We start from the raw sequence: 27,391 nt of genomic DNA, 5'->3' as shown, positions 1-27,391 counted from the left end.
TCAGCAGTGTACTTCGTCGATCTGCCTGTTCTGCTCCCCACTCTGTCTCTGGTGAATCCTTTCACCCTCCGCATCTCTGGCCTGTACTCCAGTTCTATATGAATAAATAAATAAATCTTAAAAAAAAAAAACAAAAAACCAAATAATGTGTCTTCTTTGCGACTATACCCTGAAGACCTGAGCACAACAGGAAACAACACATAGTAGGAAATAAGTAAGCGGTGAACAAACCAGTGCACATTGAATGCTCTTAGTGTGCGGCATGCAATGGAAGAGTAATATGCTTGTTTCTTTCTCTTTTGCAGTTGTCAAATTTAAAAGTTGTGAATCACTCCCCAATGTCTGATGCCTCTGTCAATTTTGACTACAAATCCCCTTCCCCGTTTGACCGCAGCACTGATCAGGAAGAGAAAATTGAAGATGTTGCCAGTCACTGTCTGCCCCAGAAAGACCTGTATGCTGCTGAAGAGGAAGCTGAGGCTCTTTTTCCTAGAAAAATGACATCTCATAATGGACTGGAGGACAGTGGAGGAGGAGGAACTGGAGTGAAGAAGAAACGGAAGAAAAGGGATCCAGGAGAGCAGGAGGGGACAGCAAAGGGAAGCAAGGACAGGGAGCCCAAGCCAAAGAGGAAGCGAGAACCTAGAGAGCCAAAGGAACCCAGGAAGGCCAAGGAGCCCAAGAAGGTCAAGGAGCCCAAGGTGCCCAAGGAGCCGAAGCAGAAGGATGGAGCCAAGAAAGCTCGGAAGCCCCGGGAGGCCTCGGGCGCCAAGGAGGCCAAAGAGAAGAGGAACGGTGCCGACTCCACGGCCAGGACAAAGTCCAGGAAGGCCAGGTGTGTCCTCCCTGCTCCTGGCTTGCTTTGGCCTTACTTCCGCCCCACACATAAATTCACTACTTTCAGCCAAGACGGACCACTTTTAGTACCTCCTAATGAAAGATAACTTTTAATACTAGCTCTGCAATTTCTTGCCATTCCTTTTGGACTAAGAAGAATTGAAGTGTGAGAGCAGCACAGGGTGTAAGAGAAGGGACAGCACTGGTGTGCTATAGGGAGGGCAGCAGTTTTTGGGCAACAGCAGTATAGAGTGGCAGAGGGAGCACTGTCAGAAGGGTGTGCAGTCCTGGGAGGCAGTGGTACCTGCAGCCTGGCAGAGCCAGGGGTTTGAGTGGAGCTCCAGGCAGAAGAGGACTGCTGAGCTTCCCCAAGCTATAAGCTCTCCAGTGCACAAACACTGGTGTCTCTCATCCAGTAGCTAACACCAACAGGTACTCAGGAGCTGTTAGGTGACTGGGGTCAGAAGAAACCATAATGGCTTTAGAGATCGGAGGGGCATGAGTCTAGATTCATTGTAGAATAGGTGACACTGGGGGTCTTGGCAGTAGGTACTAGCAGCATCCAAATGCACGCTCACCCAAGAAATAGAATGTTTGTCATCTGTGAACAAATGTAATGTATTTTGTTCTGTCTTCAATTTTTTTTTTATTAGACTATTGAGACTGAGGAAATATAAAAGAAAACAATACATAAACTCTACAAACTTAAGAAGAAAACTTAAGTTTCTAAAATCTAAATGCAGGGGCAGAGTATACACCACAAAGATGAAGAGGCTTGAACTGCCTCCTAACAGAGCAAGGTGATATGACTGTCAGATCTGTGTGGGATAAGGCATAGAGGAAGAAAGTTTTATTAGAGCATTTTAAGTGGTGTGTTCTACATCTTGGAATTTTCTGTGTGGTGAGTTAATTTTTATAAGGCCAGCTTATTGGGACCAGATAGATAATTTCCTAATCTAAGTTAAGACCATCTTAACATCTACTCCCTTCTGCTTTGCGGCAGGGGATTTCAGCTTTTCTCTATCAGAGAGAGTAGGGTGGGAATCTACAAATATAATTTGCAGAGAATGGACCTAAACTACTTTGTAGAAGGTTGAGAGAGAAAGAGAGATAAAATTAGGATTCTGACTTATGAGAGACCTACAGGCTTGTTTTTCAGTGATCCCAGTGACTGGTGGTGTATGGGATGTAGAGTAGGTTTCTGTCTCTGCCAGTAACTTTAATCTCCAGATTACTTTAGAGAAACTTAATTAGTTCTTTAAGGTACTAGCATATATGATAGAAGAATTAGAAATGAGCTAGTGTGATTTTTGTTGTTGTTGTTACAGAAAGTAAAGTAAGAATCCTTCAGGATAATGCTTTAAGATTAGGTTAAGTAGACTCGCACTGCTCAGATAAGGAGTTTGGTGTTTGTGTATAAGATAGCAGAAAGCCATTAAGTGTCTGAATTCATGTTAGCCATTGATATTTGCACGTCATGATCTGATGCTAACAATTTTACATACTTCTCCTGCTTAACTAAATTCACATGTACTTTGTGTGGGTTGTGAAACCAGTTGATGCAGGTACTGCCAAATATTATGCTATGGGACAATGAGGAGGAAATTCACAAACCAAGTTGGGTATCAAATATGTATATAGCATATTACAGTAGCCTGATTTTGTCTAAATGATTTGTAACTCATTCCCTATAAAGCATTGAGGAGTTAGAGTAGTATTCGGTAGTGTCTTCAAGGACTGCTGACTTGGAGTGCAGCAGAACCTCTTAAGGTTTAGAAATCTAGGCAGTACCTGTGAGGATGCCGACAGGCCAGTAGGACTGACTATCTCTTTGGCAATGTGGGCAAGATGCATGAGACTTTCTGTTTTGGGAGCATATGAGAAACTTTTAACATATCAGAATTCTTTGTAGACCAGACAGGGTTCTTGACTGGTGAGTCATTTCTCATCCTTTATAAATAGCTTTGGTTCATTTAATTAATGATCCCAATGGTCAGAAGTCATTTTAGTTATGAAAGGACGTTCATTGATTTTAAAAGTATATGGCAGTAATTAAATCGCAGTTTTTTGTGCTCTTTTATTTGCTTTCTAACAGAATGGCTAAAGTACATGTTTTGATATAAGCAGTTCACAATTAGACCCTGAGTAATACATGATGGTCGCAAGTGGTGCCTCAAATGCTTGCATTTTTGTCAGAGCACCACGCTTGATTTAAGGACTTCCGGTCTTTCTTCCTTTTATGTCATCTTCTCAGTTGCCAACTGATAATCTTTCTGATGCACTGTGTATCATTTATAGTTAATGGTAAATCCAACTTTTTCTTACCCCCTCTCAATACACTGGGAAATTAACAGAGATGGAGATTCAGTTACCAGCTTTGTTACTGATAGACTAGATTGAAGAAGTCCACTGTCTTGTGATAAGAATATACTCCATGTTACTCCCTCAGGTGAAGTTATCACCAGAACTGCAAGCAGTTCCTTGAAGCAGAGGGAGAACACTAGGGGCCACTCCATTCCTTTCCCAGGCTCACCTTTTGGGACAGCCCCAGTCAGAGAAGTGAGAATAGTGTGGAGAAGAGCCAAAAATATGTTTCTAATACTGTTCTTTCCTTGGGAATAAAACACGATTGTTCTGATAAAAACATGGAGAAAGGGAAGGAGGATTCCTTGCTAAAATTTATACCTCCTTAGACATTCTATTTCTAAAACAAGATCCAGATTGCTCTTTTTGTTACTGAAACCCTTTGGGTTTCCCCCCAAACAGATTAGCTAACTAGATTAATCTCATTAGCCCTTAAAGGTACTTGACTTATTTCTCCTTTGGATTGCTATAGCTGTTTCTCCCAATCATTGTCCTAGTCCTTCTCCTAGGATCTAGTACATTCCATTCTTTGGTTCCGAGTGCAAGTCCCAGTTTCTCTAGAGTATCCCCAAGGTAGTATGCTACTGTCTCCTCTGACTTCCAGAGCTGTTGGAGTTGTACTTTACAGTGTAAATCAGAGATTTTTATACCTAGAAGGACTAAAAGCTGGTCCAGCCACGTTGTGCTGCAACAGGGTAACACACTCACAGAGCAGTGTGCCCTGTTTACAAGGGTGTGTCATAGACTCAGACCTCTTGATTCCGAGTCTGTTAAACATTTCCCTCTGCTATAAGGTACCTCTCAATTAAAAACCATTGTTTTCATGTGTATGTGACCTATCTCCTTAACAAAAGTTACATGCTGGAGATCAAGACCACTGTGCTTTGTGGCTTGGCCTTTGAGGTTGTTCTTTATCAAATCAGGAGCTGAACATTTTGTATTATATCTGCTCAGGGAAAATAAAAATAATAATGGTATGACTAGCCCTAGCACCTGTGCTTCAACTTTTTACGCCCATTTGTTTGGTGTGTCAACCCAAGGCCTATTTTTCTCCCAAATTCAGTAAGTTTAGGAACATCTGGAAGAAAAGGTTTGCCTTTTTTAGTTTTCTTTTTGATGGCGTCTAGAAAGTTAAGACCTAGAGCTTGTGGTTATGTAACTATATGAGGCTTGAGTCAGCTGTTAGCTGTGATGTGGGAAGGATAGTAAGATTTGGTCATCTCATTTCTCCCTCACCATTGCAAAGTCAATTACCTGTTTTTGTCTAGCGTGCAGGTTATTATTGATTCTGCTGGTAGACCTGTTTTTACAATCTGATCATTTATTAAAAGAAAGAAGACAAATATAAAGACATGTCTGAATTTTGAGTAGCAACCCCATGCTTGGAAGCCACTGGACTTGATGTTAAAGAGGGAAGAAATCTAAATGATAATGACAGAAACCCACCTCTGAAGACTGAACTAAGTCTCCATTTCTGTTTTTCTGAAAGCAACTGTAATGATACTCTTAACACCAAGGATTTCCTAAGTTAACCCTTAGAAAGTAGACCTTTACCTAATTTACACGGAAACAGATGCTAACTAATAATAATGCTCGATAAATCTATCCAGAATACTTTTAGTGCCTTCCATGTGCCTCATTCCATTGGGAATGGGATAGTGAAAAAGAAAGGTGTCACAGAAATCATCCATGAGCCCTATCATGAATAGGGCTTTCTTTTTTCTTTCTTTCTTTCTTTTTTTGATACATATTATTTTCTTTCCCCTTGATTCTATCACAGAATATGGCATGTTATACTTGTTTGCCCTTTGCTCTTTTCACCTAACAGTATATATTAGAAATACTTTCTTCTCAGTCCATAGACTTTTTTCTTATTCCTTTTTATATTTGCATAATATTCCATCACATGCATCCTGATTTATTCAGTCACTGATGTTTGTAATTTTCATTGTTTTGTAATTACCAAATAATGCTGCAGTGACTAGCCACAAGCATATGTAGTTTAATGTTGTGTGGAGGTGTGTCTTAACTATATTTCTTTAAATGTAATTGCTGAATTAAAAGTATATGCACACATAATTTTGTTACATACTATTTGGCCACTATTTTATTTATTTTTAAAAATAATATAATAGCTTATTCTTACATCATTTTGTGCCATTTTCCATTTCAGTTGTAATCCCTCTGGGCTTCCCATCACCATAGTCCAGTGCATTCCTCCCCACCCCCCGTTTTTGATCCCATTCCCCACTCAACCCCCATAAAATGTCTCTGGTATAGTTGTTCATTATTTTTTTCTCTCTCCCCTGGTCCTTTATACTCCTGCTATGAGTGGAACCATCCAGTATTTTTCTTCTTCTTTCTGGCTTATTTCATTAAGCATCATCTTTTCCAGCTCCATCCATGTCGCTACAAAAAGGCATGTGTATCTTTTTTGATTGCTGAGTAATATTCCATTGTGTATATGTACCACATCTTTTTAATCCAGTCATCTACTTTTGGTCATTTGGGTTGATTCCATGTCTTCCTGTTGTAAATAAAGCAGCAATAAATATGGGGGTACAGGCATCTTTCTGAATCAGTGTTTTTGTGTCTTTTGGGTAGATACCTAGGAGTGGGTTTGCTGGGTCTTAGGGAGGCTCCATGTTTAGCAGTCTGAGAAACCTCCAGTTTTCCATAGTGGTTGTACTAGTTTGCATTCCCACCAGCAGTGTAGGAGAGTTCCTTTTCCTCCACATCTTCACCAGCATTTATTGTTGCTAGTTGTTTTAAGATGTGCCATTCTCACTTGTGTGAGGTGGTATCATTGCGGTTTTAATTTGCACCTCCCTTATTACAAATGATGTTGACCGATTTTTCATGTGTTTGTTGGTGTTGGCCACTATTTTTTAAGAACTTCAAGAAGCAAACATTCATAGACCAAATCCACTTACAGGTATAGAACTTGGAAGTAGGAATATTCCTATGTGACCAAATTCTGAACTATAAGGTTTTCAAAACCTTGTCAGAGGACAAAAACAATTCTTCTAGTCTTCCTGGAGATGTAATTCAGTTGATATATTTTTGATGTCCTAGTTGGAAGTTCCATGTAAAATACAAGAGATATTTGCCTTTAGTAGAAGAACTCCAAGAAGCTTTTTTGGAACTCAAAATTGATTCTCTTGCCAAAGGTAACCTCCAGAAAAGCACTTTGAAGATTTCCTAGGTAGAGTATCTTCTTATTTACCCCCAAATAAGTCTGTAGGTCTTTCCTATTTTACTGACATGTACTTGAGTCAGTATTCCTAGTTAGGAAAATCTAATACTGCTCCAGGCTTAACTTACAGCAGCCCCACCAGAGCTCCTCCTTGCTTTCCTTATTTAATGTGTTAACTGAAAACATGAGAGGCTGCTGTCTACAAGACTTGTTGTAAAGTTTCATATTTTAAGCAGGTTCTATTTTTAAATTATGATTTGAGCTTTGTTTTGAGTATGTGACACAATGAAGCATGTTTCCAGGATTTATATGTGTGTTCATATAAACTTATACACACCTATATGAGTATATAATTACTAATAAAGATTAGATAAATTTAGGGTTTTTTTTTTTTAATATGTAGATTTTTTTTTAATATAAGGAAGTTCTGTTTAGTAGATGGGTCAAATTGATTTAAGACTTTGTAGATTAGGGCCCTCCCTGGTGGTGCATTGGTTTAAGGTACAGCACGGTAAGCTACCAGCAGCTGCTTCAGTGTGAGTTTGATCTCCAGCCCCGGAGGTGACCCACATGGTGAGGCAGACCTCTCCTGACCTGCCTGCTGCTCCCCTCAGTGATCTGCCTGTTCTGCTTCCCACTCTGTCTCTGGTGAACCTTCTCGCAGCCCCTGCACCTCTGGCCTGTTCCCCAGTTCTTTATGCATGAGTAAATAAATCTTAAAAAATAAAAAACAATTTGTAGATTAAATGTAGCTTTGACCATGTAATTATTATGGTGACTTTTGATGTATTAATTAGCTTTCTTTAAATTTGGGTCCAAAAAATTAAGTACAGACTTTTAGTTAAGAGATCTGTTTTTAAAAAAAAAATTAACTATAGATTTGTGATTTTTATTCTTATGAAAAGTTTACTCTGTTTTTGGGCCATGGAATGTTTTGTTGTTGATCCTCTTGATCATTATTTTGTGATTCAAATAATATTAATAATATTAATATTCAAATAATATTAAAGGACTTCTGAAGTTTTAAAATTTTATCAAAAGAGGAACTGAATTTTAAGTCAGGAATGATGCAAAAAGCAACAGGCCGTGAGAGTCAGATGAACTAAGTGTGGACTTCACTGTGCTACTGACTTTGGCCTTTGCTGCTTTTAAACCTGTTTCTTCCTCTGAAATATGAATACGATCTGTCTTGACCTCATTGTGGCGTTGTGGTAGTAACAACTGAGACACAAATGCATAGCGCTTTGTGGATATTAATTACTATATACTTCCTTAGTGATAAGTCACATAGTATGACACAAGTACAAGTACTCCAATGAAAACACGACATCTTTTAAAACTGTTTCACCTTAGTCTCCTGAACTGAGGCTTTGCTTTTCCCTCAGCCTCTCTTGTTAAAAATGTATGATCTTTTAAAATGGCAGACCCCTTGAGTTGAATTTCCTCATGTTGGGTAAAATTTTTATAAGGAGCTTTACCTAGTAGGCAGACAGGCAGGCCGTGGGGAGTCAAGGGAGGTTAATTCTTTGCTGGACTGGCTGGGGATCTTCACAACAGAGGCAGGGTGAAGGGTCTTCAAAACAGAGGCAGGCTGATTCAGCGATCAGTACCAGATGGTTTTCCTGCACGTGTTCATGCCCAATGTCTTGTCTCTGAACAAAACCGTTGGCTTCTCTGTCCCCCTCTACTTTTCAACACATTTTTATTAATATTAAGGAGGTACCATTTTCTGAGATCCTTGGTAAAATTTTTACAGTATAAGAATTTCCCCTCAGGTAAGGTCCCTGTAGCTCTCTCACCACAAAGCACCCACACACCTCCCCCACAGTCCATGTGCTCCCCTGGATCTCTCTCCTCCTCTGTTGTGTGCCTCAGATCTGTGGTAACAAGTTATTTTGTCTCCTTCCTTGCTCTCTACATTCTGTCACTTTGCAGTACTTACTGGTTCTACTTCTGCTGAGTCTTTCAGATTGTTTCATCTTTGAGTTTTTGTTGATTATATCTGGCTAAGGTTTTTATTCTTTCTTGCTGAGGCTTGCCATCATGGCCCTTTGGACATAGACTGTAGTCTGAACTGTAGCCTGGTGTACCCTTAGTATTCCATCATGTAGTTCTTCTGTTCAATTGCCCTTTGATTCTAGCCACACAATTAGAATTGTCTTTTACTAAATATGCACAAGAATGCCATAGTGGTTAAGAACATATTTTCTACTTCATTTGCAAGCCATGTTACCCTGGAAATCTAACTGAAATGCATTGTTCCTGCTGTTAAAAGCAGGAAAGTGATACTACCTGCCTTACATACTTCTAAGAAATAAATGAGATAATCCATTTGAAGGACTTAGAGAATTTTGTCCACGTGTGTGTTATGTAAGTGTTCACTGTAATAATTATTCCTGCTATTATTTATATGTTCCATCAAAATCCCATGTATATACCCATTCAGATGCATTTTCTGAAATCTCTAACAACAGGTAATCCTACCCACTGGTATGTATATGTTGCTTATTCAGATATGCATTCATCGAATACTTTCTGTAAGACAAGACTGGGCCCTGCCTAATGGTGCAAATTGGTTAAAGCACAGCACGGTGGAGCTATCAGCAGCCACTACAGCACAAGTTCAATCCCTGGCCAGGGAGGTGACCCACATGATACAGCAGACCTCTCCTGACCTGCCTGCTGTTCCCTCAGTAGTGTATCTCAGTACATCTGCCTGTTCTGCTCCCCACTCTGTCTCTGGTCCCCCACACCTTTGGCCTATTCCCCAGTTCTTTGATGCATAAATAAATAAATCTTTTTTAAAAAGACAAAAGTATAGCTATTATTAGGAATGCAAAACTTAAGTATAAACTGTTGTTTAGAAACTTAGAATCTGCTAAGAAAGATCAGGGAAATGTAAAATATCCACCCATTCAGCAAAATGTCTATCAGGCAACGGCAGAGGAACCAGATACTAGATGGTTCTGGGCCCAGTGTCATAGTTAATAACTAACTTTGGTGTAAGAGCAGATTTTGATTACCTTAAACAAAGCACACATTGTGCTTGGGGGGTGTAGGGAGATCCAGCCAAGAGGGCTAGGAGAGACTTGGAGGCAATGCTGCTGCTTTAACAGGCCCTGCAGGGCGCATGGACACTGCGCATCTCCACTCTCTCAGGAGGCCTTCTGGAGGATGGCTGTAGGTGGTCTGTAGGCTTTTCACAGTTGGTAAGTGCCTCACCATCTCAAGGCAGAGACAGCGTTGTCTTTATTTTTGAGTTCCTAGTACCCAGTCTGAGTCTTACACATAGACCATACTTAGTAGGGAATGATGACAGATTTGGGAAATGTCTTCCCGTGTAACTTAACAGGAGATTGAAATTTGATGATTTTCAGTATCTGCAACGCAAACTTCCTAGAGACATAGATATATATGAACTGAAAGTGAGATTTTGGGAGATAAATTTTATTTTTTATCACAATAATCATGCCATAGTAGTCAATGAAATGGATGAAAAAAAAGTTCACATCAGTCCATGTACATACTCTTCCCTTACTTCTGGAAAGACACTCTTAAAAGCTTAGCCTAGTTCACAATTTGTAGGATGTGATAATATAATTTCGATCATATAAGAAATCTTAGTTTTAAAAACTGCCCAACAGTTTTAATTCTGATTTTTTCCTTGTAGCAAAGAGCAAGGACCAACCCCAGTAGAGAAAAAGAAGAAAGGAAAAAGGAAAAGTGAAACCACAGTGGAAAGTTTAGAACTGGATCAGGGCCTGCCACACTCATCCCTGCGGAGTCCTGAGGAGTCCACTGAGTCTGCAGACAGCCAGGTACAGCTGTGGCGGGAGCCTCGGTGGGACCCGCATGTCTTTATGGGAGTCGGTTGATGCTGGACATACTGTTCCTCTGTCCCTACAGCTGCCCACATCCCTGGGCAGACTGGGGCTGACCTTTCAGTTTTGGGGATGAACATCGAAGGACCACAGGATTTCCTCCTAGCATCCTGAGCCTTATACTAATATTTTCCTATTTCTTTTTTTGTTTCTCTTTTCTTTTTTTCTTTCAGGTTTCTATTCTGCCATTTTTTTTTTAAGTGGTGTTAGCTTTCTTGCAAAGTAGCATGATATTAGACTGCAGAGAGAGTGAATGTGGAAATGGAGTTGAGCCAAGTAAGGTAAAGCTGAGGAGGCCCGTTTTGCCATGAGGCAGTGAATTCAGACTTGGAGTGCTGGACCATTCTACACAAGGACATTTTCTTGAACCTGGTGCTGGAAGAGTCAGGGGTGTATTACTCATTATGCAAAATAATACAGAAAGTTTGACCAAACGTGGAAATAGAAGTTGCCCACTTAGATGAGATTCCTAAAATTAGGCCAAATTATGCCCATGACATTAGTAGAAATTTTTTCACTAAGTTTAGGCCGCATCTCTTGGACATGAGCTGATGTTTGAAAGTGCTGTTTGTTTGATAGTTACAATTGAATGGGGTTGTGTTGTTACAAGGGTACTATTTGGAACAAGACAGCAATATGACATTGTACATAGTGAAGAAACCGTAGTTACAAAAAGAGACTCAATTGTATCTTTTAGATGATGGTGGTGGAGGACCAGTGAATTGGGTTTGCTTTGTTTACTCTTTAAGATTTTAGTATCTGAGAATAAGCTTTTCAATGAATGGTTCCCAGAAGTGTTTCTGCTGCTTGGCTGTGAGGTGTACACAGAGTTGACTGTGTTTTTCTGTGAGGAAACCCATTAGGCTGCTTTATTATAGAAGGTTGTCTCTCTAAAAGGTCACTTATACTTAATTATAGATGAGCCCTTAGTGGAGTCTTGTTTGGTTACATATAAGATGTCTCCTGTATTTCAAGGGATTTGAATGAGATTCTAAAAATTACACCCTAATCAAATTGTTGTTATTTAGCTTTTTAGGAGGACATGGTAAGTAAGTATGGTGAATTTGACCACCAACAACAAACAACCTGTCTTCAATGAAAAAAATTTCGTTATTTTAAAATCAAAGCTCTAGCTAGGATGGAAGGAACTTCAAAGAAGATGTAGTTTACCTTTCTTCCCAATTTCACTGGACTAGAAACTGATTTCAGAGAGAAGGAAACAGTCACTGACATTAATGTATCAAACACTTTTCACTGGGTTCTGAGACTCCCGTCTTCTCAATGGACGCTGGCAGTTTAGATCACCTCCCACATTTCAGTGCATTTAGTTCTTCCTTAGCATTTTTAAGAAAGGTCCCTTTTATTAGTAAGAATATATTCCTTTTCATGCGAGTCTAGAGGAGAGCGTTTGTGTGCAAATGTTTGCCTTTGGCTCACAGAACTTCTTTCTGATTCGTGTGTTTGCCTGGTAGAAACGACGCTCAGGACGGCAAGTGAAACGCAGAAAATACAACGAGGATCTGGACTTCAAGGTGGTGGATGACGACGGGGAAACCATCGCTGTTCTCGGAGCTGGCCGGGCCTCTGCCCTCTCCGCTTCTACACTGGCGTGGCAGGCGGAGGTACGGCCTCGGTGAAGCACTCATTTGGCCACCCTCACAGATTTGTTCGTGACTTTCTGCTGCAGCATTCTGACTGCAGCAGACAGCCTTCACGTGGCTTCCTGCTGCAGTCAGATTGATTTGAATCTTTGTGATGTTCCACTCCGGGCTCATACTCTTATTTCATCATGTTTATTTTTTCGGATAAGTAACTTTTTCTTTTTCACTGCTTCAGCCAGAAGACTTGCCATCCTTTACTGCCTTAAAGTTAGGGGTCTTTCCTACTTACTGGCCTTCGCCATATTGTCCTTTGTGGAAGGAATGCTCTTCACTATATGCTTTTTGTGACCGGTCCGCTGTCTTTTAAGTTTCACCTAAAATAGAATCTCTTGAGAGATTTTGACTCCTACTTAAGGCAGATCCCTTCCTCTCATCCTAATGACTCTATTTTACTCCTTGTTTGCTTTTTCCATAGCATTTATCACAACTTGTAATTGTGTTCTGGTTTCATTTTATTTCTTCACCTTTCCCATTAGAATGTAAAGAATCTAATCTACAGTAATTAGGTGTTCAGTGAATGCAAAACATGAACTAGTAATGCAGTTCGGCTTGATTCAATAGTGTGTATTGAGACCTCCCCGTAAGACCTGGTCCTAGGATATAAAAATGAGTATTGAGAAATGACTCCCACCCCCAGCTCCAAGGAGCTCTGTCTAGGAGGAGGGGCATAAGGCTGTACTAATCCTGTGGCAAGTGCAGCCTTGAAGATGTGTTTTGGGTACAGTGGCTTCATGAACAGAGTTGTGGACAGGAAATGGGGGATTTTAGGCGGGCCATTCGCCATCAAGACAACCCAGAATCAGAATGGTATTGCAGGTTGTTGTATAACAAACAGATGAACTTGACTGGATGGTGGGTTCTAGTTGGGAAAGTGTGGGAGATGAGCCCTGAGTGGCAGGAATAGCCTCATTGCACACGGCCTTGGATGTCACTAAGGTGTGTTTGACCTTTTGTACTGTAAATGGAATGAGAGGTAGAAGCTGTTAATGGGTTCAAGCAGAGAAGCAGGATGGTTATATTTACATTTTAGGGATTTCCTTTGGCAGCTGTATCACAGAGGAAGAGAATATATTAGGATCTGAAACCCAGATAGAGAGGAAGAGGAGGGATAAGTGTTGAAAGTGAGGAGGTCTGTTCCAAGGAGCTTACAGAGAAGAGATTAGAAGCAAAAGAAGCAGGCTGAGCTGTAGGAGGGTGTCTTTGCCAGCAGCACATTCTGGAACACAGGCTGTCTGCTGTTATGGAGCCTTCATCGCTGACTTGGCAGATTCCTGCTCTGCATGTGCAGCAGCAGCACAAATGCCTGCCCTCCTCTGGGATGCTGCCTTAGCGTGCTAAGGCTGAGAGCACTTGGTCTGTCTAAGCCTCCTCACCACCAGCTTAAAGCATTTTCACATAATTTCATAATTTCTCTGTGTATGCATGGGAAGTAGTTAGGAACAGACATCATGGCCCCTAATTTTTTCTATAATGTAATTTAAATAGTTTTAAATAGTTTATTTTTACATCATTTTGTGCATTTTTCCATCTCAGTTGTAATCCCCATGGGCTATTCCCCCATGTGCCATCACCATAGTCCAGTGCATTTCCCTCCCTCCACTGTTTTTGATCCCATTCCCCACTCCACCCCCATAAAATGTCTCTGGTATATAGCTGTTCATTATTATTATTATTATTATTCTTAATTTCTCACCTGGTCCGTTATACTCCTGCTATGAGTGAAACCATATGGTATTTTTCCTTTTCTTTCTGGCTTATTTCACTGAGCATGATCTTTTCCAGCTCCATCCATGTTGCTGCAAAAGGCATGTGTTTATTTATCTTTTGGTTGCTGAGTAATACTCCATTGTATATATGTACCACATCTTTTTAATCCAGTCATCCACTTTTGGGCATTTGGGTTGTTTCCATGTCTTTCCAATTGTAAATAAAACAGCAATAAACATGGGGGTGCAGGTATCTTTTTGAATCAGTGTTTTTGTGTCTTTTGGGTAGATACTTAGGAGTGGGATTGCAGGGTCATATGGAAGCTCCATGTTTAGCAGTTTGAGGAACCTCCAAACAGTTTTCCATAGTGGTTGTACTAGTTTGCATTCCCATCAGCAGTGTAGGAGAGTTCATTTTTCTCCACATCTTCGCCAGCATTTGTTGTTGCTAGTTGTTTTAAGATGTCCCATTCTCAGTGGTGTATCTCATTGTGGTTTTAATTTGCACCTCCCTTATTACAAGTGATGTTGAACATTTTTTCATATGCTTGAGAGCCATGTGCATTTCCTCTTTGGAGAAGTGTCGTTTTAGCTCTTCTGCCCATTTTTTGATGGTGTTGTTTATTTTTGTTGAGTTCCATCAGTTCTTTGTGTATCTTTGTGATCAATTCTTTGTCGCTAGTTTCATGTGAGAAAATTTTTTTTCCAATCAGTGGGATGTCTGTTAGTTTTTTTTTGTAATGTCTCTTTTGCTGTACAGAAGCCTTTTAACTTGATGTAGTCCCATCTCTTTATCCTTGCCTTCACTATTATTGGGTGTTGTATTTTTAAAGATGTCGCTGAAATGTATGTCGTGTAATGTTTGGCCCATCTTTGCTTTCAGGTATTTTATGGTTTCTTTTCTTATGTTTAGATCTTTAATCCACTTCGAGTTGATTTTTTTGTATATGGTGAGAGGTAGTGATCAGTTTCATTTTTTTGCATGTAGCTTCCCAGTTTTCCGAGCACCACTTGGTGAACAAACTTTCTTTGTTCCATTGTATCTTCTTTACTGCTTTGTCAAACATTAGCTGCCCATAAACCTGTGGGTTTATATCTGGGTTTTCTGAGACTCCACTGGTCTGTATGCCTTTCTTGTTCTAGTACCATGCAGTTTTGATTTTTATGACTTTGTATTATAGCTTGAAGTTTGGGATTGTAATGCCTCCATTATCTTTCTTCTTAGTCATGAGAGTTTTGGCTATTCGAGGTCTTTTGTGGTTCCATATAAATCTCATCAATATTTTTTCTATTTTTTTGAAGAATGTCCTTGAGATTTTTATTGGGATGGCCTTAAATCTGTATATTGCTTTTGGTAGAATGGCCATTTTGATGATGTTAATTCTCCTGATCCATGAGTTGGGGATGTCTTTCCATTTCATGGTGTCTTAACAGTATTTTGTAATTTTCTTTGTATAGGTCTTTTACCTCTTTGGTTAGGTTGATTCCCAGGCATTTGATTCTTTTTGTTTTAATTGAAAAGAAGATTTTTTTTTTATTTCTACTTCTTCTTATTGATTGTTTATAGGAAGGCCTCAGACTTTTGTGTGTTGATTTTATATCCTGCTATCTTGCTAAACTGGTTGATGGTTTTGATTAGTTTCTCTGTGGAGTTTTTAGGGTTTTCCATCATGACCCCTATTTTAACAAAAAAAAAAAATAGGCACAGAATGACTGTGTCCAATTGTCTGTCAGTAGTCAATCAGTCAATTTCATGTCACTTGCTAAGGGTTATCCAACTAATGAATACAGTACTAAATAGGAATGAAAAATTGATTATTGCTATTATAGTACCTTTCGAGCAATAGTTACGCTCTTGCAAGACTTCCATGAAATGATGGGATTATATTGCTTTGGGATAGGTTTTCCTTTCTTGGAACTTTCATGGTTGGATTGGTAGTTAAAATAGGGTAAGAGGTTTTATTTTTTTCTACTAGTCATTTAGCCCAAGTCATCAACTGTATTTCACATGATGCTATATGACTTCTTCCCTGGTACCTGAAGGGCTGCATTAGCTAATCTGAGAGATATAATTCAGGAATTTTATGTATCTTAATAATGTTCTTTTTATTCTCTTAAGGGAACAACAAGGTTTACATATGGTGAAACATTAAGACAGACTCTGAATTTGCACTTAATATGCCACAAAAGTTGTTATTAAGTTTAAGCAAGAAAGAGGCCTTGTGGACCCTCCCTGGTGGTACAACAGGTTAAAGTACCGTGCTATGCAGCTATCTGCAGCCACGGCATCATGAATTCGATTCCCAGCCAGGGAGGTGACCCACAAGGGACAGCAGACCTCTCCTGTCTTGCCCACTACTCCCCTCACCAGTGGATTTCAGTCATTTTGCCTCTACTGCTCCCCATTCTGTTTCTGGTGAATCCTCTGGCCTCCACACCACAGGCCTTCCCCAACATGCAGAGCAGACTAAACTGAAGGTCAGCTGTCAGCATTAGTGCTCCATGGAGCCCTGACTGCTGTGAACCAAAGCAGCTCTCTTTGCATCTCTTCTATGTGTTACGCTTCCCTGGTGAGGTTTAACAAAGATTTCTTTCCCAGGCTAACTGAACTTTGAGAACCATGGATTTCATCTGGGATTCCAGGCAAGCCTTAAGGCATCCATTCACACAGAATAATCAATTGAAGAAGATAAGGATTTCTTATGTTCTCCTCCTGAGGCCTTTATGCCAGGCCTCTGCCTGCTTGCTGGCGTTAGCTTGGGCACAGAAGGGTATGTTGCTGCCTCTGCTGTCACCTCTGCCTTTCTGTGCAGTATGTTAGCATGCTCAGTCCAGTTCTGTGGCTGCTGGCCCCTCTCCCAGCCCAGATTGCAATCTGAGCAATGGTTACCTAGTGGTGAGTTGCTAAAAACATGTTTACACATGATCCATTATCCTTCAAGACTGGCATATTATTAGGGCGTACTAATTTGGAGTTTAAAGGACAGTCCCCTGACTTGAATATGGGGCTAGAAGTAAGTTTCCATATTGACTCTTATATGGATTTCTCGTTCTTTGTTGGTGCTTGGAATTGAGTCAGACTTTAAAGTGGCAGTGCATTTACAGTGTATGGACTTTTAAAAGATTTTGTCTCTTACAGCTTGTGTGGTTGGTATGATTTTGCAGTTGGTATGAAGGGACTTAATTTGAGTGGTGTTTGCCTGTGCCTTTGCAGATAGTACCCTTTGCTTCATCTGTCTTCTGTGCCTGAGAAGCTGGACTTAATTGAATCTTTTCTTTTTCTTTTGTATCTCAGGCAAGAAAGAATTTCAGTAAAGTAGCATTGACATTAACTCCAGGAAGCATTCAGATGAAAACTACTTGTAGCACTTAACCATCTCTGTAGTTTGGTGTTAAACTGTTGTGTTTATTATTCCCAAAGTTGAGAGTCAACGGAAACCCTTGCACCACTTATTTATAACTTGTGACTACAGGCAAATCTTGGAAATATTTCGGGTTTGGTGCCTGATCACCACAGGAAAGTGAATATTTAAGTAAAGTGAGTCATGTGAATTTTCTGGTTTTCCAGTGCATATAAAAGTTAAGTTTATACTATACTGTAGCCTGTTAAATTCGCAGTAGCATTCATCTGATGCAAGCAATGTACATACCTTAGTTAAAAAACACTTTATTTCCAAATATTACTAACCCTGATCTGAGCCTTCAGTGAGTTGGTAATCTTGCTGCTGGTGGAGGTTCTTGAGTTCACGTTAATGGCTGGTAGGCTAGTGGTTGCTGAAGAATGAAGTTTGCCACGCCTGTTCACTCTCTTTCACAAAGGGTTTCTCTGTACTACACAGTGCTATTTTATATACATTTTACCTACAGTAGAACTTCAAAATTGGAGTCAGTCCTTTCAACCTGGCCTCTATTTTATCCAGTAATTTGTAATACTCTAAATCCTTCGTTGTCACTTAAAGCATGCTCACCAGTAGTCTCCATCTCAGAAAACCTTTCTTTGCTCATGCATAAGAATCAACTCCTCCTCTTCCAGTAAAGTTGTGCCATAAGATTCTAAGAATTCAGTTACATTTTAATTCTTTTTGTATTTTTAATTCTATTTGTATCACATCTGCAATTACTTCTCAGTGAGATCTTGAACCTCTCAAAGTAATTTTTGAGGGTTAGCATCTATTCTCATTTGTTAATAACATTTTTTTTTCACATCTTCCCATGATTCAAGGATATCCTTAATGGCATCCAGAATGCCAGTAGGTTTTAGGAAGTTTTCAGTGTTCAGATCCACCAGAGGAATCACTGTATGTGTAATAAGATTGGAAAGTTGAAGCTATTTCTTGATGGGTGGTTCAGAATGAATGTTGTGTTAGCAGTCATGAAAACGGCAGTCTCCTTGTATATCTCCATCAGAGCTCATGAGTGACGAGGTTCAATGTCAATGAGCAATAAATTCTTGAAAAAAGGATCTTTTTTCTGAGTAATTAGTCTCAACAGAGGGCTTAAAATATTTAGTAAACTGTGTTGTAAACAGATGCTGTCATTCAGTCTTTGTTGTCCTGCTTATAGAGCACAAAGTAGCTTTAGTAGCATCATTCAGAGGACCTGAGGATTTTGGAATGGTAAGTGAGCATTGCTTGTTCTTAAATACACCAGTTGCGTTAACCCCATACCAAGTCAGCCAGCTTATCCTTTAAAGTTTTAAAGACAGACATTTGGCTTCCTCTAGCATGAAAGTCCTCCATGGCATAAAATCAACCCTTTCCACTTAACCTTGTACTTTCATGTTGTGGAGACTGCCTCTTTCCTTAAGCCTCATAAGCTGGACTCTGCTAACTTCAAATTTTACTTCCAGTTTCCTTACCTCTCTCAGCCTTAATAGAACTGAGGAGAACTGGAACTTTGCTCTGGATGAGTCATTGGCTATGGGAATATTGTGAATGGTTTGATCTTCTTATTTAGACTACTGACACTTTCTTCTTACCACGAGTGTGTTCACTGGAGTAGCACTTTTAATTTCTTTCAAGAATTTTTCTTTTACATTTACAAATTGGCTTACTATTTGACACAAGAGGCCTGACTTTGACCTCTGAACTTATGATAAGGTGTTCTCACTAAACTTAATCATCTCTAGCTTCTGCTTTAAAGTGAGAAACTTTTTACTCTTTCACTTGCACACTTAGAAGCCATTATAGGGTAATTATTCACTGACCTAGTTTAAATATTATTGTGTCTCAAGAAGTACAGTGATCTGAGGAGAGGGGGAAAGATGGGGAAGCGACAGGTGGCGAGAGTGATCAGAACAAACACATTTATTAGGTTCATTCTTATGGGAGCATAGTTTGTGGTACCCCCAAAACAGTTATGCTGTTAGTATCAGCGATCACTGGTCAAGATCATTGTAACAGGTACAATAGTGATGAAAAATTTGAACTTTTGCGAGGATTACCAAATATGACACACACACACCTGAAGTGAGCACATGCTGTTGAAAATGTTGTTAGTGGATTTGCTCAACACAAGGTTACCACAAACCTTCAATTTATAAAAAAAAAAAAGAGCAATGTCTGTAAAGTGTAATGAAATAAAGTGAGATGTGCCTGTATTCTGATTTGCCAGTGCTTCTCATATACTGTTTGATCACCCCTTAATCAGATTGTAACTTGCAATTTTTTAATAATTATCATAATTTTCACCTTACTTCATACTTAGTATTTCGTGTTAGGTAGTGGCTAACATAAAGACTTATACTTCATTGTTCTTACTGTATATTTAAGACGTTTGTTCCGGGATTAGAAAGATAAAATTGAGATATTTTTTCTTAGGCTCTTATTTTCTATCCTTTATACTGATATATTTTCCCCCATGCCCAACCTCTTGTTTTCATCTCCCTCTCCCTCCAAGGCTTTTGAACCTGCATGTGGACCTTTGAATAAGTTCTCGTCTTAGTACTTAGGTAGCACTATCCACTTGGTGGATGGTATTCATTCCATGTTTTCATAGGCTGTAACCATTTTCCATCCTGGCTTGTTTTTCTTTTTAATTTTATATATATAAATACATCATTACATTATTGTTCTTTTTTTACCTGCTTTTTTTTTTCTCTCATATTGTCCCTCATATTTGTTTCTCCTTGTTTCTGCTGCCACCCTTTAATCAAGGCCAATTTTCAAATTATCACAGTATGTACTTGCTTTGTTCCCTGCTATAATCCATTATCTGATTTTTTCTATAATCTTGAAATATTTCTGATATTTTTCAGTCTCCTGCTTGCGATTCTAAGGTGCTTGCTTCTTAACTCTTACATTAGATCAAAACTCATTTTGAAAAGGTGGCTATATTCTGTTAACCCTCATGTCTTTGACCCTTAATCCTGTATAGTGCTTTAAAATCTAATAAACTTGTTACTAGTTCCCCAGACATGCATCCTGCTTCCCATAGTTATATTCCCTCATCGTTTGTGTCAGTTCAGCCTTCCTTTCTCTTTGCCATCCTTTTTTATGACCCACCATCCTTCAGGCCTTACTGTAAAACTTCACCTGTTCTCTGAAATCCAATCTTTTTGCCTTCTGCATTCTGCACTGTCATTGGACTTTGGGTTTCTGTCTCACCAACTAACTTTTACCCTGGGATGTTTCTAAGAAAAACATGCATTATTATCTCTTCCCTAAATGAGTGTAAGCCCGCTGAGGCTGGACATCTTGTTTGAGGCCACTTTTCTTCCCTCTCTAGCACATGGTTAATACTGGGTGACTTGAAAAGTGATTTGCTAGAACCTCTCCTTATAATTTATTATAAAGAGGCACATCAAATGATTAGTTAAGGTTAGAGTGAGTTGGGTTTAAATTTTGCCTAACGAAATTTTATTTGATTATATGAATCTTCTACATGAAAGTAGCTCAATTAAATGGTCTTCTTAGAAGGATAATTTGAGAAAATTCCAAGTAGTTAGGAACAGATGGCTGTTGTGGAAGGGTGTTTGGCAAGCAGATTTAGTTTATACTGTGTATATCTGTATACTCTTAGTGTTTATACACACATGATCCTGCTTATGCACAATCTCTGTCTTGAAAAAAAATCCTGATTTTCCAATTTCCTCCCTACTTTGTTGTGTATTTTAGAAATACCACTCTTTTCCTTTTATTAGATAGAATAAAAACCTACTTCTTAGTATTTAGACAACCATTGAATTTTTTTACTATTTTGTTTACCCCCATTCTTTAACCATTCTCCTCTCCAAAATGAAATTTTATTTCAAATTTCTTAATTTTTATTTCAAAACTGTGTACAGTGAATTATGTTTCAAGTCTGTCATCCCTTTAAAGTCCTGTGCATTTCTCATCCAGGTATTAAAATTTATTTACTTTTGGTCCTAGTTAAGTTCTCTGAATACAAATCAAATTTTTAATCAAAAACCATCTTTTCCTGTTTTTTTTTGGTAGTTAAGAATGAGAGACTCTGTGAAGCATAGTGAGAGGACATTTGGGGGGTGTGTCTGCGTGTGTGTGTGTGTGTGTGTGCATGCATGTACAAATGCTTGCTCAGGAAAGAAGGTTAGCAATTATGAAAGATTAATGCTGGCTAACAGAAATTTAGTCCAAATGTCACTTCTCGTAAAGCCTCCTCTAATTTTCCCAAGTACTCTGGTTTCTGTGTTCCTATTGCACTTGCTTTATACTTATATTAACATGCTGTATTGCAAAATCTCTGAATATTAATTATTCAGAAATATTTATGAGCACCTACTGCATGCCTAAAACTATTTGGTTGGTGTACTCAAGATAATATCAAGAAACAAACAACAAAAACTCTTCTCATGGAGAGAGCCTACAACCAATGGGAAGGAGGCCTTCAACAAATGCATAGTCTCTGAATGACAGTCCAGCAAGCTAAGCCCAGAGCTGTAAAGGGCAGAGAGAGACTGGCAGTAAGTCACTAGGTGTGTGTGTGACTGACAATAAACCTAAAAATAAGAAAATCATGTGGTGTATGTCATGGGGAAAATATTAGAGGTAAGAAAGATACAAAATTTAGGTATAGAAAGTCATAATTTTAAATAGGCCAGTCAGAGTTGACCTCACTAAACTAAAATTTGAGTCAAGTATTTTAGGAGGTAGAGGAGAGAGTGAGTCATGTAGGGGGAAAAACATTTCAGGCAGAGGGAATAGGCCTATGCTCTGTAAAACAGTGAGGTAGATGCATGCCTGGTATGCATGCACAGAAGACAGTATTATCTGGAAGGTGGCAGATGAGATGGGAGACCAGGTATAGATCCTGGAGGGGTCTTTGTAGACATTTGAAAGATCTTTGGATATACTCTGTTAAAAAGAAGCCTTTTAACAGTTAAAGCAAAAAAAAAAAAGTGCCTTTATATGAACAACTATGCTAAATGTTGTATTTAATAGGAAGTGGGGCAGGAGTAGAAGCAGGATACTGATGAGCGGCTGTTGGGAATAATTCAGGTGAGCAATGAAGATGATCTGAACTGTGTAATTAAGGTGTGTAAAGAGAAAAAAGGAATCAAGGATTGCACCAAAATTTTTGGATTGAGCACCACCTGGAAAGATTGAGTTCCCGTTCACTCAGGTATTGGAAGACAGTAGCTACATGGTGTAAGGATAGAGGGTTGGCTGGAAGAACAGAAGTTTAGCTTTTGGACATTTTAAGTAAGCAAAGATTGCAAGTAGCAGGTAGATGTATGAGTATCTAATCACAGAGAGGTTCTGAACTCAATGTATAAGTTATTATAGCATAGCTATTATTTAAAACCATGAGAGTAGACAAGATCATTAGAGAAGAAAACCCTAAAACTCGGCCCTGGGAAATTCCATGTATTAGAGGATTTTTTAGGAGTATTTCTACTTCCAGGTAAGTTGGCTGTCTAATAGTCATTGCAAGGGAAAAAAAAAGAATGATGTGAGGACAAGTTTCATAGAATATATTTTTTAAAGACATTAGATAGCTATGGAAGCAACAAGAAGTAGATGAACTAAAATTCCAGATAAGGAAGAACTATTTCTAAATGAGCTGGCAGTTGTTGACTGATACCTTCTCTGGGTAGAAGGAGGCTCAGGATCAGCCCCAACAGGTTTAACAGAAATCATCTGACTAGTTATACCAAGACAGTGAAATAATTGGAAACTAAAGGAATCTCAAAGCAAGGGACTTGTCTTCTGAGAATTTTGCTGAATTCTGGGGTAGCCCAAGAAGTTAGTGCTTCACCCAAAAGGCAGACTAGAAGATCTGTCTCATAGTACTTAGGAGGCAAAAACATCACTAAAGAAATGAGCCCCTCTAGTGAATATTTTAAACTGTTTAGGATTAGACCCTGCTGAATTCCAGATTCTCAGTCATTGACTTTGGACACTCAAGCTTAAGGTAGACCTTGAAGTATGAGTTGGACAGACTCTTACTAGAGCAGAAACTCAGTAATCTGGATCCAGCTCAGTCCCTACTGGAACAAAGGGATTGCCCCTCTTTCTGTTTGCCCAAGAGGAAATACTCTTGCACTGTCATAGGAAATATTTGTGGTAGAAGATATTATCTGAAGCTGCTAACGTTCTCTCATCTATAATATCCAACATATAGTAAGAAAATTACTAGACATTTGAAGAAATTGGAAAATGTGACTAGAGAGACTGAATATATAATAGAAGCAGACTCCAGATGGTGAAGATATGAGGAATTAGCAGAAAAGAGCTGAAGAAAATTCACAACACAGAAGATAAATTTTAAAAAATAGATTGGCTACAACAAAGATAAGATGAGTGACTTAAAAACAGATTAAAAGAAAAAAAATTTTTTTCTTAAAGATTTATTTACTTATGCGTACAAGAACTGGAGTACAGGCCAGAGTTGTGGGAATGAGAGGTTTCACTAGAGACAGAGTGGGGAGTAGAACAGGCAGATCTGAAATACTCTGCTGAGGGGAGCAGTGGGTGGGTCAGGAAAGGTCTGCCATGCCATGTGGGTCACCTCCCTGGCCGGCTGGGGGATCGAACTTGTGTTGCAGTGGTTATGGACAGCTTCCGAGTGCTGTGCTTTAAGCTGTTGCACCACCCGGAAGGACGATAAAAGAAAATTGCTCAGCTAGAGTATAGAGAGAAAAAAAGAATGGAGAGAATAGAGCAAAACATAGAGACATTTGGGGTATAGTTTAAATAGCTAATCTATATCTGATTGAAGTCCTAGAGGAATTGGAGCAGAGAAGCATTTGAATTAGAATTAATGTCAATAAATCCCCATAAACTGATGGGAAGATATCAGATAGATTCAAAGTCAGGTAACTCATAGTAGATAAAATACAAAAAGGAAATATTATGTGGGCATGTCTTAAACTGTAAAAAACTGATGGAAAGAACATCTTAAAAGCCATTAGATAAAAACTAACAGCTAATACTACATTAAATGGTGCACTCTTGAATGCTTTTCCTCTAAATTTGGGATAAAAGAAAGTATTTCACTGTTTTTTTATTCAGGATTATATTGGAGATCCCAGCTACTTCAATTAAAAAAAAAAAAGTTTTAAGATTAGAAAAGAGGGCCCTCCCTGGTAGGAAAAGGAGTTAAGGCACAGGACTATGATGCTATCCAAAGCCACTGCAACATGAGTTCAATCCCTGGCCAGGGAGGTGACCTACATGGTGTGACAGACCTCTCCTGTCCCGCCCGTTGCTCCCCTCAACAGTGTATTTCAGTCAGTTCACCTGTTCTCTTCCCCATTCTGTGTCTGGTAAATCCTCTCACACCACTCCCTCCCCTGCACCTCTAGCCTGACTCCAGTTCTTGTATGCAAAAATAAATAAATCTTTAAACAAAAAGAAAACACATAAGACTCATTATTGACAGATGACATTACTATTACTGTGGATATAGGAAATTTAACATTCTGTATGCCATTCAAGTTAATGGAACTATTAATAAATTAATAACTAATTGAACCATTGGATTTAGTTAAATTGATATGAAGAAAAATACAGCAAGAACATCTTTTATTTCTATAAACGTAGCACCATGAAACAGAAAGTAAAATTGTAAAATTTTAAAATACCATTTATAATAGTATCAAGGTATCAATATTGGATTAACTCCCAAAAATTATCTTAAGCCTTCTATCTGGAAAGCAATTAATAACTAATTGAACCATTCGATTTAGTTAAATTGATATGAAGAAAAATACAGCAAGAACATCTTTTATTTCTATAAACGTAGCACCATGAAACAGAAAGGAAAATTGTAAAATTTTAAAATACCATTTATAATAGTATCAAGGTATCAGAATACTGGATTAACTCCCAAAAATTATCTTAAGCCTTCTATCTGGAAAGCATTTCTGGAAAAATTAAGAATAAATTGAAAAAGTAGAAATATATATGACATACATGGATTCAGTGTTGTTAAGCATATTTTTATAATTCAGTCCAAATGTTAACAGGCTTTTTTTTTTTTAAAGTGGAGCTTTATACAGATATACAGAAGAACTAGCAAATGCAGTCCTGCAAAAGAATAACAAGTTGGAAGATTTGCTGCAATCTGGACTTTATAATCAAGCTACAGGTGACAGGGAAGTGTAGCCTTGAAAACAAATAGACCATTGGAATAAAGTAGAGTTACACTGCCCGTTTAGCTGCTACTAGCCACATGTGGTTATTAAGCATTGTGGCCAATCCAAGTTGAGATGTGCTGTAAGTGTTGACAACTGGATTTTAAAAAGATTGAGTATGAAAACTATGTATAATATTAATAATTTTACATTGCTTATATGTTGAAAAGGTAATATTTTTAATATATTAGTTTTTTTAAGATTTTTTTTTATTCATGCATCCAAGAACTGGGGTTACAGGCCAGAGGTATGGGGTGTGAGGGGATTCACACTCCATAGAACAGGAAGATGTACTGAAATCTTAAGGGGAGCAGCAGATGGGTTAGGAGAGGTCTGCCACACCATGTGGATCACCTCCCTGGCTAGGGATCGAACTCATGCTGCAGTGACTACAGATAGCTTCAGACTGCTATACTTTAAAACTTGTTAAGCCACCTTGGAGGGCCCTGTAATATATTAGTGTAAAGGAAATAGTAAAATCAATTTTATTTGTTTTGACTTTTTAAAATATGACTTGTGAATTTTTAGAATGGCTTAATGAAAAGTCCTGGTGGGAGCAAAGATTCATTCAACAGTACACAAAAATGCATAAAAGATTTATAAAGATATATGGAGTATATAGTGCTCTATTAATCAAAAAGACACATATTGAAAAGGCAATCATAGGATCAGTAGAAGGACAATTTTGAGACTAAGCAAATGACAGTAATTCTCCTGCCCACCTGTTCTTATGCAGGTATCTCTCCTTTATTATATATTAAAATCTTTTTTTATTAAAACAAGTAAGCAAATGACTTGATTCAGAACATCACAAAGAGGATAGCCACATGACCAGCATATGAAAAAGTGCTCCTTATCCTTGGTTACAAGGAAATGTGAGTTAGAGCTAATACTACAAATATGCTAGGATGGCTGAGGTTTCAGAGACTGACAATATCAAATCACCTGGAACTCCCATGCATTACTGCTGAGTGTGAAAATTACTACAATCACTTTGGGGATAATATTGACAATACTTGTTAAAGCTAAATGAGTAATCTACTTCATATTCTAATAAGTAATTCCATTCCTAGGTTTATATGCAAGGTGAATGAATGCATTTGTCCTTCAGAAGACATACAGTTAATGTGAGCATTGGAAGCAACTCAAATGCTCAATAGTAGAAAGGTTAAATAAATGGTGGTGTTTTATACAATAAAATACTACATAGTAATACAAAACAATGAACCACATACTGTATGGTTCCATTTACATGGAGTTTAATAGCAAAAGTAATCTACTCTGGTTGATATCTGAATAGTAGCTTCTTGTTACAGAGCACAAGGGTATTCCAGAATGCTAGAAATGTTTTATTACTTGCTCAGGGTGACACTAATCCAAGTGTGAGCATCAGCTATATGGGCAATCTCCGCATACTCTGTGTGCACCATGACTTGCACACGTGTAAAGTGTCATGTTAACATGTCTGGTTGTTCCTTGATGATGATGACTATAGTTCATTTGCTTTTGTAAGACCAAGTACCTGAACATTAAAGGTGATGGGTACGTATAGAAGAAATTTAGGAAGTCAGTAGAGTGTACGGCCATACCACCCTGAATGTGCCTGATCTCGTCTGATCTTGGAAGCTAAGCAGCGTCAGGCCTGGTTAATACTTGGATGGGAGGAAGGCAATAGATAGATTAGGAAGTTAGTTTTGATTAGTTGTTTGACTAGTCTGATGTCTCTTAATTCAGCACCATTTCTGTTGTCTCTTCCTACTTGCCATAGTCAGAATTCTGTTGACCTCAAGGTTAGGGGTGGTCAGTCTCTGAACTCAACAAAGCACATCTAACTAAGTTCAACCCTTTTCTGTTAACTATCCTGACAGTATATGATAGTCAAGTGTATGGAGATACTTTATGAAATGATAGAACTTAATAATAGTTATATCCAGTATTTAAGACATTGGTAGCTTTATTTCCTCATGCATTTCCTTCTATGTAGTGTTTTCTCTTCCATGATATGTTGCATTTGATAATAGTCACACAGCCATGTAGGTTTAGTAGCTACATCAACAACTGAAACAAATAGGGACTCTGACCCTGAGAAGGTTTACACTGTAAGGGGAGAAGACTGCCAATCAGCTGTAAACTGCCTCCTTTTCCTTTCC

At 38.6% G+C, this 27,391-nt stretch overlaps 1 protein-coding gene across 1 annotated transcript in view; it reads left to right on the top strand.

Annotated features, from left to right (window-relative positions):
- CHD6 (chromodomain helicase DNA binding protein 6) overlaps positions 1-27,391 on the top strand; it is a 125,091-nt gene that overhangs the window by 9,564 nt on the left and 88,136 nt on the right. Inside the window, exons 2-4 of the mRNA XM_004687388.2 lie at positions 306-835; positions 10,068-10,215; positions 11,751-11,900. Of these exons, the coding sequence (XP_004687445.1) occupies positions 306-835; positions 10,068-10,215; positions 11,751-11,900 (828 nt within the window). The remainder of the gene's footprint in view (positions 1-305; positions 836-10,067; positions 10,216-11,750; positions 11,901-27,391) is intronic.

This window comes from Condylura cristata, unplaced genomic scaffold (assembly GCF_000260355.1).
Source record: "Condylura cristata isolate star-nosed mole 26May11 unplaced genomic scaffold, ConCri1.0 scaffold00022, whole genome shotgun sequence".
In the NCBI taxonomy this organism is placed as follows: domain Eukaryota; kingdom Metazoa; phylum Chordata; class Mammalia; order Eulipotyphla; family Talpidae; genus Condylura; species Condylura cristata.
This window is presented reverse-complemented; position numbering and strand designations above follow the sequence as displayed.